At 58.2% G+C, this 13,349-nt stretch overlaps 2 protein-coding genes across 2 annotated transcripts; both read left to right on the top strand.

Annotated features, from left to right (window-relative positions):
• The first annotated feature begins 2,448 nt into the window (after window positions 1-2,448).
• On the top strand, window positions 2,449-4,721 carry LOC137454998 (hydrocephalus-inducing protein-like). The gene is made up of 4 exons (XM_068165486.1): window positions 2,449-2,651; window positions 3,621-3,723; window positions 4,324-4,528; window positions 4,645-4,721. Exons 1-4 carry the CDS (start codon window positions 2,449-2,451, stop codon window positions 4,719-4,721), a joined length of 588 nt encoding a protein of 195 aa, XP_068021587.1.
• Window positions 4,722-6,136: 1,415 nt separating this feature from the next.
• Window positions 6,137-12,558, top strand: LOC137454999 (hydrocephalus-inducing protein homolog). Its single transcript, XM_068165487.1, has 7 exons — window positions 6,137-6,149; window positions 6,928-7,030; window positions 7,503-7,695; window positions 8,359-8,464; window positions 9,923-10,065; window positions 10,750-10,968; window positions 12,437-12,558. Exons 1-7 carry the CDS (start codon window positions 6,137-6,139, stop codon window positions 12,554-12,556), a joined length of 897 nt encoding a protein of 298 aa, XP_068021588.1. The 3' UTR covers window positions 12,557-12,558.
• The last annotated feature ends 791 nt before the right edge of the window (window positions 12,559-13,349 follow it).

A 13,349-nucleotide genomic window follows, 5' to 3' on the forward strand; every position in this document is an offset into this window, starting at 1 on the left:
AGGATGGGATGGGATGGGATGGGGTGGGACAGCAATGCAGGCCTGGCATGGATCCATGGCACAGGTCTCTTGCCAGCTGTGTGGAGTAAAGCACTGTCAGGTCACACAGTGCCTTGCCTCTCTCACACCTTGAAGTGTGCCCCTTTGAAACACCAGGGGTGGGAACAAGCAGCTGGCAGTTCCTGAAGGCTCAGTACAGCACATCAAGTGGTTGATCTGTGCTTGGAAGCAAGGAGGTAGAGGCTGAGCTCCTTGGCTGCTAAGCCCTACAGATCCTCTCTGAGTAAGAAGAGCAAAGGGCAGCAAAGCAGCCAGAGAAACCTTGCAAGGCTGGAGACTTGCTGAGCAGAGCTTTGTCCCACCTGAGCTCTCCCAGTCTCTGTCTCCTGACTGGGTGCAGCCTGCAGCAGCTCCAGCATCCTCCCCATCCCTTCCCTCGCTCTGGGGGTGTCCTGCAGGTGCAGATGGCTGTGTGAACTTTGGAGTCCTGGAGGTCCTGGGGAGTGCCAAGCAAGTGCTGACCCTGAGGAACCAAGGGCAGTGCAAGCTTGCATACAGGTTGGTCCAGCTGCCTGCTCTGGGAGTGCCTGGGGCCAGCACCTGCCCAGGCCTGCAGTCTGCTCCTGTGGCTAGAAGCTGTTCCCATGCTGGCTGCCTCATGGTGTGTGTGACCACTGGGACTGTCCTGAGCTCCAGGCTCCATTGCCATGGAGAATCCAGCCCCAGCCCAGCAGTTCTGCACAGCTCAGCAGGCACCACAAGGAGAGCCCCTGGGCTCTGGGGTGCAGTAAGAAGAGTGTGGCCAGCAGGTCAGGGGACATTCTCCTCTGCCTGTCCTCTGCCCTAGGGAGACCACCTCTGGAGTCCTGGCTCCAGCTCTGGGCTCCTCAGTGCAAGAGGGAACCACTGGAGAGAGTCCAGCAGAAACTAGAAAGGTGCTGAGGGGCCTGGAGCAGCTCTGTGAGGAGCAAAGGCTGAGAGCCCTGGGGCTGCTGAGCCTAGAGAAGAGCAGCCCCAGAGGGGAGCTGAGCAATGCTCAGCAGGAGATGAAGGACCTGTGGCAGGCAAGAGGTTGGAGCCAGACTCCTGACAGTGGTGTCCAGGGACAGGCCAAGGGGCAGTGGGCACAAACTGGAACCCAGGAAGTTCCATCTGAGCAGGAGGAGAATCTTTGCTGTGAGGGTGCTGGAGGCCTGGAGCAGGCTGCCCAGAGAGGTTGTGGAGTCTCCTTCTCTGCAGAGATTCCAACCCCCCCTGGCCCTTGTGCTCCTGGGCAAGCTGCTGGGGGTGCCCTGCTTTAGCAGGGGGGTTGCACCAGATGATCCCCAGAGGTCCTTTCCAAACCCTCCCATGCTGGGGGTCTGGGATTTTGTGCCCCTGAAGCTGAGGCCAGTCCCTGCTGAGCTCTGCTGCTGTCCTTCCAGGGCTAAGTCCTTTCTCTTCAGGAGACTCTTCAGAGCAGGAATGAAAACGCTGGGGGTGGAGGGGAGCTGCCAGCACTCAGCACTGCCTGGCTCTGCCAGGGCCTGGGGCTCCTAAGCACAGCAGAATTCTTTGGTTGGTTTTTACTGGTCCCATGCCAGGTCCTGGCTGTGCTGCTGGCCCCTGGGCTGTTCACTGCAGAGATCTTCTTCTCCTTCCCTCCCCAGGTTCAGGCTGCGCCCCACAGAGCCCGGAAGCCGTGACCTGGCCTCCCACCTCACTGTGCAGCCCCAGCAGGGCCTGCTGCCTGCCTCTGAGCATCCTGTCCCTGTCCAGCTGCTCTTCCACCCCCAGAGGGAGATCAGCATTGAGGACAAAGCCATCCTGCTGTGCCAGGTGAGCTGCCTGGGGCAGGCAGGGTGAGCACAGCTGGGCTGAGGGGGTCAGGAGGACATGGCTGTGCTGGAGAGCAAGCTTTAGCTGGGGAACCTTCTGTTATTTGCACACAGCAAAGGCTTTCAGAAGCCAGCTCTGGCCCTTCCAGTGCTGGAGGGGGTCAATCCAAAAGCTGGGGACAGACTTTGGATCAGGGCCTGCTGGGACAGGACAAGGGGTGATGGTTTGAAACTAAAAGAGGAAGATTCAGCCTGGATAGGAGGAAGAAATGTCTGACACTGAGGGTGGTGCCAGCCTGGCCCAGCTTGGCCAGGGAGGTGGTCATTGCCCCATCACTGGAAGCACTGCAGGTCAGGTTGTTTGGAGCTCTGAAGCACCTGCTCTGCCCTCAGCTGTTCCTGCTGACTGCAGGAAAATTGAGCCAATGACTCCTCCAAGCCAACCCATTCCATGATTCTAAGAGGGGCTGAAAATGCAGTTCTGGAGAAGGACTTCAGAGCAGGGGGATGAGCTGATGGGCACCTGGGCTGTGGCCACAGGCCAGAGCCAGAGGTTGGGCTCTGCTGGATTTACCAAGCCCTGCCCTGGTTGCAGGTGCTGGAGCCCAAGCTGAGGGCAGGAGGGGAGCCCATGGCCAGCATCCCAGTGAGGCTCTCAGCCAGAGCTGTGCTCAGCCAGTACAGCATCAGCCCTGCGGCGCTGCTCGACTGCGGGGCCATGGCCAGCGGCACCAGGAGGGCCTGCAGCTTCCTGCTGCAGAACAGAGGCCTCCTGCCCTTCGAGTTCCTCATCTGCAGAGCAGAGCAGGCTGCAGCTGAGCCCACAAAGAAAAGGTGAGAAGGCCTGCAGCAACCTTCCTGCTGGAGGAGGCCCCACAGCAGGGCTGGCGTGTGGCAGGCAGCCAGGACACACAAGCAGGCTGCACTGTGAGTCCTGGGGCCAGGTTTGGGCCCCTTACTCCAAGAGCATTGAGGTGCAGGAAGGTGGCCAGGGAAGGACAACAAAGCTGGGGAAGGGTCTGGAGCACATGGGCTGTGAGGAGCAGCTGAGGCACCTAGCATTGTTTAGCCTGGAGAAGAGGAGGCTGAGGGAAGCCCTTCTGGCTCTCTACAACTCCCTGAAGGGAGGCTGGAGCCAGCTGAGGTTAGTCTTTTCTCCCAAGGAACAACTGCTAGGACAAGAGGACACAGCCTCAAGTTGTGCCAGGGGAGGTTTAGGCTGCACATGAAGAACAATTTCTTCCCCTTGAGGCTTGTCAAGGCCTGGCCCAGACTGCCCAGGGCAGTGGTGGAGTGCCTGCTCCTGGAGGGGTTTCAGAGCTGTGGAGAGGTTGGTGCTGGTCTCCTCTCACAGGTAATTAGGGACAGGAAAAGAGGGAATAGCCTCAAGCTGTGACTGGGGAGGTTCAGACTGGGCATTAGGAAAAACTGTGTCCCAGCAAGAGTGGTCAGGCCAGGAATGTGCTGCCCAGGGAGGTGGTGGAGTCACCAAGCCTGGGTGTGTTTGAAGGTCGTTTAGATGTGGTGCTTGGTCTGTTCCAGCCCCAACACCTCTGTGACTCTGTGAGGTGTGGTGCTGAGGGCCATGGCTTAGTGGTGACCTGTAGTGCTGGGGTCAGTCTTGGCCTTGCTGACCTTAAAGGTCTCTCCCAACTAAACAAGTCCATGTTCTGTGAGCCCTGGGTTATTGTCTGCCTGTGCAGTTGGCTTGTGAGCAGGGAGGAAGGTTTGGCTGTGGAGAAGGGCAGGAGGAGCCCAGCCTGAGGGATGTTCTCTGCTCTCTCCTCTGGGTGCACATCAAAGGAAGTTCTCCGACTCCCACAAGCAGGGGAGCTCCAGTGGAAGGTCTGCTGCAGCCAAGCAGAGCAAGCCCTTGCTGCCAAAGGAAACCAAGCCCTCTGTGAAGGTGGGTGGCTCCTGCTCCCCAGGACAGGCTCCTCCACTGCTGTGCCCAGGCTGGGGGCTTGTGCCCACGGCATGGGACACGGGCTGCATGGGGGAGACCCATCCTCTGCCAGCCATGAGCAGAGGAAGGAGCTGCTCAATGCTGTGCTCTTGCTCAGCCCTGGAGCTGTGGGGCCAAGGGGAAGGGATCTGTACCTGGTAGCTGCTGGCCAAAATAAGGCTGTGAGTGCCACAGCTGTGGAGTGTCCCTGCTGAACTCCCAGTCCAGGGACAGGAGATGACCTTGCCTTGCCTTCTGCCCAGTCTGCTCTCCTCTCTGATGGTTTCTCACAGTTCTCTCTGCTCTCCTGTTTCACATTGGAGGCTGAAGGACCCCAGCTCCCACCTTCACCCTTACAGCCCAACTCCTTTCTCTAAGCCACTCAGGCTAGGCCTGCACATCTCCTTAGCTTGTTCATCTCATCCTGGCTTGTGCTCTGGGCCCTGGTGTCATCCCTGCCTGCCCTGGGCCCAGCTGGAGGCCAAGGCCCAGGGTCCTCCTTGCTGGGATGCTCAGAGTGAGGCTGTTTGCCATCAGCCTCTGCTGGGACTCTTTCTGCAGGCTCGCCTCACCCTGGGCATGTTCACAGTGTCCCCTGCCTTTGGCTCCATCCTTCCTGGGGAGCAGCAGCTGGTGACAGTAGATTGTGCTGCGGAGCTGCCAGGGCCGTGCCAGGAGCAGCTGCTCATCGACATCAGCAGCAGAGACCCCGGGGACAACCCTCTTGGCATCCCCTACACCCTGCTGGCCGAGTCCTGCCTTCCAGGTGAGTGCTGCCCACGGGTTCCTGTGGCCAGGCTGCTGCTGCTCGGCACCCAGCCTCAGGCCTGGGACAGAGCAGACAGCCTGAGCCTGACCTTGCATCTCTCTGCGAATCCTCAGAGGTTCTTGCCAAGCCCACCAGTGGGAGAGGCTGGGAGGGATGCATGGAAGGATCAAAAGAAACCCTTTCAGACTGAGGGTGCCTGAGCTCCATCCTCACAGGCAGCTCCCCCAGCCAAGGCTGGGGTTTGCAGCTCCCTGGGCAGAAAGAGCTTCTCAGAGGCCAGCAGGGGCAGGGCAGGTCAGCAGGAAGGATTCTCCATCCTCAGCCCTCCCTCTGCTCTGCTCACAGCATTCCTGGCTGATGACCTTGAGTCCATCTTTGAGGGGCATCAGATCTGCAGCAGCAGCAACCTCTGCCAGGTCCTCCAGACAGTGCAGGAGCAGCAGGGGGTGTTCCTCACAGATGAGAACAAGTTCATCTTCACCAAGGTCCTGGTTGGGCACCAGGCCACGGCATGCTTCAGGATCTGCAATGTGAACAGAATCCCCTGCCATGTGCTCCTCTCCAGCAAACCCAGCCCCAGCAAGGTAAGAACAGGAGGCCTTGGGGAGTCTCTGAAGGCTGTGTGACATCTGCCTTGTTCTCCAGCTTCCTTGCTTCCTTTTGCCCAGCCTAGTGCAGCTCAGGGCAGGTGAGAGCTGGGCTGCATTCAGTGTGTCTCAGGCAAGGTTTTAGCTCCAGGCCCCTGGGGCTTTGGAGTGAGACCTGAGCCCTTCTGAACATCTCTTGGAAGCACAGGCAGAGGAGGAGCTTTTCCTCAGCTTTGAGCCAGGGCTCCAAGCAGACCCTTTTGGGGTGGGCTTGGTCTCCTCTCAAAAGGAATAAGTGCTAGGACAAGAGGACATGGCCTCAGGTTGTGCCAGGGGAGGGTTAGGTTGGACATGAGGAGCAATTTCTTTCCCTTGAGGGTTGTCAAGGCCTGGCCCAGGCTGCCCAGGGCAGAGGTGGAGCCCCATCTCTAGAGGGATTTCAGAGCTGTGGAGCTGTGGAGCTGAGGGCCATGGTTTGGTGGTGACCTGGCAGTGCTGGGCTCAGAGTTGGACTTGATGATCCTAAAGGTCTCTTCCAACCAAAGCCATTCTCTGCTTTCCTTAGGCTCCCTGCTCTTTGCCCCTTCTCTTTAAAGGCCAGGGGCAGGTTCTTTGCAGGGTTCTCCATGCAGTCCTCACTTCCCATGTGTGCTGGGGCTCTGACCAGCGCTGAAAGCAAGCTTTGCACTCCTGGGCTTGATGGCAGCCCCCTGGGGCAGCACTGCTTTGGATTCCCCCCCTGAGACAGATGGAGCCTGTCTAGGGAAGCCAGAAGGGGGCCACACTGTCTGGGGCTGTTCCTCATGATCCTTGTATGGGTGAGACAGCAGCACATGGAGAAAAGTTTCCTCCTAACAGCCTTCTCTGGGCTTCCCCAAGCTGAAGAGCCACTCTGGCCAGGTGTTTGAGGTGGATCCTGTCCGGCTGTCCGTGCCCAGCTGCTCCCAGGCCTTTGCCACGGTCACCTTCACTCCATGGAAGGTGAAGAGCTACCATTGCACTTTTGAGGCCTCCCTCGATGTCCACACAAGGTAACTCACCTCAGGAGAGCTTGGGAGGGGACCTTCCTGATGGCTTCCAGCTCTTTGAGTAGCCTTGGGTAGAGTACTCAGCGTTACAGCATCCCAGCAGGGAGGGGCTTGGAAGGGAGCTCTAGGGATCATCCAGCCCCACCCCCTGCCTGAGCAGGGCACCCACAGCAGCTTGCCCAGGATCCCCATGGCCAGGGGACTGTGGAATCTCTGCAGAGAAGACTCCCCAAGCTCTCTGGGCAGCCTGCTCCAGGGCTCCAGCACCCTCACCTCCAGGATCCCCTCTGGGGCTGCTCTTCTCCAGGCTCAGCAGCCCCAGGGCTCTCAGCCTCTCCTGCTGACAGAGATGCTGCAGAGAACTCAGAAGCTGTAGCTGCGAGATCCAGCAGAGCCGGGGAGTCAGTGCCCTGCTGTAGCCTGCAGCAGTGCCTGTGAGGGCAGTGGGACACTGACACTGGCCCAGGGTGCCCAGAGAGGTGGGGAATGCCCCATGCTTGGAACCATGCCAGGTCAAGTTGGCTGGGGCTCTGAGCAAACTGCTGGAGTTGCCAAGGGCCCTGCTGCCTGCAGGGGGCTTGGACTGGATGAGCTTTCAAGGTCCCTTCCAAGCCAAAGCATTCCAGGATTCTCTGGTGCCAAGGAGCCAACAGGGAGTGGATGAATCAGGAAGCAATGGAGCTGTGTGCAGCTTCAGCTGAGCTGGAGAGTGCCAAGGACAGAGGATTGTTTCCATGCCCTGAGCCAGCTGCCCTTGTTGCCTCCTTGTTCCTGTGCTCAGGAGGTGATCTGGTGGATCTCCTGGGGTGCATGAAGAGCTTTGATGCTAAAGGAGCCATTGGATCCCCTCTAAAAGACCCCAGCTCTTCTGCCCTAGGCCCTGTGTGTGTCCTGGGCCTGCCCTGCCCTTGCCCAGCCCTTTAGTAGCTGAGCTGGGACTGGATCCATCAGTCTGCTGCCCTAAGGGGCAATTCCTGCTCTGAGCCTCTGTGGAGATCACCTTCCCTGCTGGGGTCACTGATTTGCCCCTTCTTCCTTGGAGACTTTTCCATGCTCTGCTCATGCTCCTTGCTTCTGTCTCACCTCAGCACAGCCAGGGAACCTGCCCCATGGCCTCTGTCACCTCCTCATGTCTCTGCTGCCCTGCAGGGCTCCTCTGAGTGGAATGGTTTGAACTGGTGCTCTGGGAGGCTCTGGCTCTGCAGAGCAGATTCCTCTTGGATGGGACTGGGAGGAGAGGGGCAAGGGGGAGCTGTGTCCTGGGGGCCAGGAGCCCCAGGCAGGGGAAATGCAGCAGGTGGCCCTGGCTTCACTGCTTGCCAAGTGAGCAGTGGCTCTGCTGCCTCTCTCCTGCAGCCCTGCAGCAGTGAGAGCACAGAGCCTGAGCTTTGAGATCAGCAGCGAGGGGAAGCTGCCGGAGGTGAGGGTCCTGCGCCCGGCGCTGAAGGACAGGAGAGGGAACCCCCTGCTGCTCTGCAGGAGGCTCCTGCTGGGGGCCTGGGAGAAGCTGCCCCTGGTCCTGCAGAACTCTGGCCCTGTCCCTGCCCAGGTGAGCAGCTGCTGAGGGAGCTCTGCTCTGGGAACAAGGCTGCTGCTGGGCAGGAGAGGGCCCAGCGCAGCCGGTGAGGGTGGGCAGGGGCCCCACTGCTCTGCAGGTGCCCTTGGAGCCCAAAGGAAAGCCTTGGCTTGTGCTCAGAGCCCCTCTGTGGCAGGAGGACGACCTCCTGAGCTTCTGCTGTGGCAAAGCAGTGGGCAGAGGCTCGTGCCTCAGCAGCCCTTCACTTTTGCCTCCACCTCCTTTGCAAGCTCTGCTGCTGTCCTTGCCAGCCTTGACCCAGCCCTGGGGTTTGTGTTTTCCCTGCCTCAGGGAACAGCCTGGGAAGGGGCCTCAGAAAGTCTGTTGGAAGCCCCTGGCTGACTTCTGCTTGCCAGGAAGGGAGTTCCTCTGGGAAAGGGGATTTTGGGACCTTCTCAGGGAAACACAACTCAGAGAGTCAGGCTGGAGCCTTCCTGTCCTGCCTGCTTCTGTTTCCATCCCCTCCCAGTGTCTCTGGATGCCTGGCTTTGGGCTGGTTTCGCTCCAGCCTTGTGCTCAGAGCTGTGTTGGAAGGGGGGCAGCGTGCTGGGCTGCCCGTGGTGGAACAGCAGCAGTGTGGGCTCAGGCCCTGGGCCATGCTGTGCCCACCCCAGTCTGGTCCTGCTCTTTTCCCAGGTGCTGCTGGACCTGCTGGATGAAGAGGGAGTTTTCTTCTTGAAAGCCAGGCCCAGCACCAAATGCCTCTCCCAAGCTGTGGGCATGAAGGACTCTGCTGGAGAAGGTGAATTCATCACCCATGAAATGTGGTCACTCACAGAGGGAAAACTTGGGTCCTGCTGCTGGCTTGGCCAAGCAGCAAGCAGCTGTTGGCCATAGCTTGTGTCCTGGGGCTCTCTGGGGCTGTTGCACATGGACTCTTTGCAGGGTTGATTTCTACCTGGCAAGCTCTAGGAAGCTTTTCCATTCTTATGGAGGTGGTGGGTTGAGTCCTGGGGGGGGTAACACCACTTCAGTGGAGCATCTGAGGTCTGTGCTGCATATGGGGAGTCCCCATCCTGAAGGGAGGCTGCCCCTGAGCCCACAGCCAGCCAGCAAAAGCCCAAAGCACTCTGACTCAGCTGTGCTTAAGGCAGGAGCTATCTGGCTGCAGTTTGAGCCAGAGCTGAGCACTGAGCTGAGCTTAAGACAACTAACAGGGATGGCCCTGGTAGTGTCACAGCTTTGTGACCATGGGAGGAGGGTCTGGAAGCACTGGTGAGCCAAGCTGTGCTTAGAGACAGCTGTTTTTCAAGCTCCTGTTCCTTTTCTGGAGCATGGAAATGTTTGCAGTGCCTCACCTGTCCCTGGTGTCCATCTCTGTGCAGAGAGGAAGCCCCACACTGCTTCCCTGCTCCTGCAGCGTGGGCAGACAGCAGAGTTTGAGGTGGTTTTCAAGCCCACCCTGGCCCAATGCCTGGAAGGGAAGCTCCACCTGTCCGTGCTGGACAACCCCTCTGAGACCACCAGCAGGCTGCTGGGGGAAGGCTATGGAGATGACTTCACCCTGGACAACATCCAGGGACTAGTGGCAGACAGGGAGGAGCAGAAGCTCCCTGAGAGCAGCCTGGAGGAGGACAGCCTGGAGGGTAAGAGGAGAGGCTGCCAGGGTGTAGCAAGGAACCTCCAGGGCTGGGCACACCTTGTGGCAGCACAGGGCTGGCCCAGATTTAGCAGCCAGCTGCTGTCACCTTTTGTAGCCTGCAGAGCAGCCTTGCTTGGGAGCCCCAGGGAAGGTGCCCTGTCAAGGGAGAAGTTTGCAGGCCAGCAGGGAGGGCTCAAAGGAAGCAGCTTTTGATTGAGGAGCTCTAAAAGGAGGTCTGCCAGCCCATGGGGTGCTGTGAAGAGCACATCTGATCATTTGTGTCCTCTCTGGGTGGACTGCTTGGTGGCTAAGGAATTGGTTGGATAGTCACAGCCAGAGGATAGTGATCAACAGCTCAATGTCCAGATGGAGACTGGTGTCCCTCAGGGGTCCATGCTGGGCCCAGAGCAGCCCTGCAGAGAAGGACTTGGGGGTGCTGGAAGGTGCAGATCTGGAGGTGAGCTGGCGCTGTGATCTCAGCCCAGGCCCAGACATGTCCTGGGCTGCATGTCCCAGGGGAAGGAAGGCTTGGAGAAGGTAGAGCTGGAGTCCTGTGTGTCTGTGGGGGGCAGAGGGCTCTCCCCTCATGCTGAGAGCTCTCTCTCTCATTGCCAACAGCTGACCCAGGGGATCACATCCAGTTTGGGTTCTGTCCCGTTGGCACCCCCTGCACCGTGACCTTCACCATCGCCAACCGCAGCAGGGGGCAGGCCCTGCGCTTCCAGTGGCTGCCTGAGCCTCCCTTCCACTTCTGCCCCCAGGTGAGCTTGGTTGTCTCTGCTTTTCCCTGCTGCTCAGACCCTGCCTGGCAGCTTTCTGGGAGCCACCATGGAGCAGTGAGAACCCCTTTCAGTGCCACCTAGGAGATGCCATCCCTGGCTTTGCTGGGGCCATGTTGTGGGTCATGGCATCTTTTGGTGGTGTTCTTCTCGATCAAAACCCAGATAAATCCTCAGTAAGATGCAGTTTGACACAATCCCAGCATGGTGGGAGTTGGAAGGGACCTCTGGGAGTCATCTAGTGCAACCCCCCTGCCAAAGCAGGGCACCCACAGCAGCTTGCCCAGGATCACAATGGCCGGGGAGGTGTGTTTGAATCTCTGCAGAGAAGGAGACTCCACAACCTCTTTGGGCAGCCTGCTCCAGGGCTCCAGCACCCTCACAGCAAGGAATTTTCTCCTCTGGCTCAGATGGAACCTCCTTGGTTCCAGTTTGTGCCCCTTGCCCTGTCCCTGGGCACCACTGAGAGGAGTCTGGCCCCATCCTCTTGTGCCCCACCTTCTAGCTCTTGATAAGCTTTGAGAGATTGTCTCCCAGGCTGCTCTTCCCCAGGCTCTCAGCCTCTCCTCACAGAGGTGTTGCTGGCACAGCTGCTCCCCACGCCCACAACCTCTCCTGTCCTTGCCAGTGATCCCAGGTTGGTCTTGGCTCTCTGCTTCTCCCTAGGTGGGACACCTCCATGCTGGCTGTGCAAAGGACATCACAGTGACCTTGCAATCAGAAGTTGAGGTCACCTTTAAAAAGCACCCAGTGAAGTGTCAGGTGTCCAGGATCTCCTTCCAGCTGCCACCAGAGGAGGTCCCTGACTGGGATGACAGCCTGCATGCCATCAAGTGGGTGGATACCACAAGGGCCCCAGGTGCCACCTGGCCTGTCAAGAAGAAGGTAAGAAGCACAACAGCAAAAGCTCCCTGAGCTGCCACAGGAAGGTCTGCTGATGGCAGCAGATCTCCATCTCTGCTCCTCCTGACAGTGAATCCACCCCTGAATGGGAACCAGCAGGATGTGTTAGAGGAAAGGATGCTGCTCAGGGATCTGAGGGCTCAGACAAGATGGGGAAGTCTCTTGGACAAGAAGGCAAACCCTAAACCAAGAGCTGAAGTGTTGCAGTCTGTGTTGGATGGGAGCTCACAGTTTTGAACCCACTTGCACAGCATGGTGGGGGTTGGAAGGGACCTCTGTAAGTCATCCAGTCTCAACCCCCTGCTAAAGCAGGGACACCCACAGCAGCTTGCCCGGATCACAATAACCAGGGGGGGTTGAGATCTCTGCAGAGAAGGAGACTCCACAGCCTCTCTGGGCAGCCTGCTCCAGGCCTCCAGCACCCCCACAGCAAAGAATTTTCTCCTCCTGGTCAGATGGAACCTCCTGGGCTCCAGTTTGTGCCCCTTGCTTCTTGTCCTGTCACTGGGCATGACTGAGAAAAGAGTCTGGCCTCATCCTCTTGCCCCCCAACCTCCTGCCCCCCACTTGAGCTGTTGGTCAGCACTGAGCAGATCTCCATTCCCTGGAGTTCAGATCTGGTTTAGATTCAGTGCCTTTGAACTCCCAAGGAGTTGAATCCCCTGCTTCTTGTTTTGGCTGCAGAGCAGCAGTAGCAGCACTCTGCTGTGTGTGCTGTGGAGCCCCCCAGCACCCTGGGGCTGAGCTTTGAGCGTTGTCTGCACTGAGCAAGGCAGCAAAGCTGGCCAAGGGTCTGGAGAGCAGGGCTGATGGTTGGACTCGACAATCATCCAGGTCTTTTCCAACTCCAACACCCTCTGCTGTTGGCTGTGGGGATCTCAGCAGCAGCTTCTGCTTTGACTTTCCTTGCCCAACACACTTCTCTTGGGTGATGACTCTGCCCCAGCTGCTGAACCACTGCAAGACCTGGAAGCCAAATCATTTTGCCTAGCAGAGGCAGAGCAGTCAGAGACTTTCCAAATGAGTTCACTCCCACCCCCAAATACCCCTTCCCAGCCCCCAGCAGTGTGGCGGCTGCCCCACACCAGACATCTCTCTGGAAAGTCCTTTGTCCTAAAAAGAGTTTCCAGAGCTGTTCATTCTTGGGGTTCTCCACCCACAGCGTCCAGGAGGGAAACTGGAGGCTGCTAGGTTTATAGGGGCCAGGAAAAGCAAGGTCAGGCACTGGTACCCAGTGGCAGTTCCCACGTGTGTACTTGCAGTGCTGGCGCTGCTGGCTTTGGTCAGCAGGTGACACACAGCCTACAGCAGAAGGGTCTCCTGCTGCTGTCTTCATGGGATGAGCCATGGGAATGTCCTTCCTAGCCCCTCTGTGTGGCTGCTGTTGGAGGCTCCCTGATCAGCCTGGCACTCAGGGCCCTGCTCAGTGACTCTTCTCTTCTCTTTGCAGGTGCTGGAGCCAGAGGCAGAACCAGCTCACACTGTCTTGGAGAGCAGCAGCCGTGAGGTGCAGATTTTCCTCAGCGCTGTTGTCACTGGCTCGGGGTGTGATGAAGAGGTTATTAATTAATATGAAACACAGAAATATTAATTGTATTAATTACTAAAATAATTAATAACCACAATTTGATGTACATATTCTAGTGCACAGTTGTGCAATACATCCCATAAGTGGTTTAGTATTTATCATTTGGACTCCATTGGAATATTTACAGAGTTAATTTCTATGAATCTCAAGAAGGGTGCAATTCCACTGCTTGTCCACCAGATGGCGAGTTCATGGGACATTGGCAGCTGCCTAACTATATAGAGAGACATTACAATGCATCAGAGGTTACTTTGCTAGACGCGGGTGCTTTGAACCAAATGTTAATGAGTAAGTGGAAAGCACGGGGGAAGATTCAGTGTGTCCTTTGTTGTAGCAGTCTGCTGTCACCGGGCTGGCTCCTGACTGGTCCAGATGGTGACAGTGGGGGGCAGCCTTCTCCCTCCCACGGCAGCAGAGAAGAGATGGAATGTAGGCTAGCTGGCAGGCAGGTTCCCTTGGCAGGACTGTGGCAGCTCCCTTCAGATGGCAGGGAGCGGTCCTGTGGGATCGGCCTGGCAGGGCCGGTAGGGCTGGTCCCAGGATGGGGTCGGCCCTGTGGCAACGACCTTCGGGGCCGGCGTGGACAGCCCTGGGGAGGAAGTGCGGCTGCATGAAGCAGCGACTTCCCCTTTGCTTGGCTCGAAGGTGTGGACGGGACCCTATCGGAGTGGTCCCAGCTTTGGAGCACAGGGCATGGACTCCTCTTCTCTCCCACAACAGTGGCATCATGCAGGCATGCGATGAAGCACTGGTCCCGCTTTCTGAGCTGACACCC

This window comes from Melanerpes formicivorus, unplaced genomic scaffold (genome assembly GCF_026170545.1).
Source record: "Melanerpes formicivorus ecotype bairdi unplaced genomic scaffold, bMelFor1.0.p_v2 SCAF_89, whole genome shotgun sequence".
Taxonomy (NCBI): domain Eukaryota; kingdom Metazoa; phylum Chordata; class Aves; order Piciformes; family Picidae; genus Melanerpes; species Melanerpes formicivorus.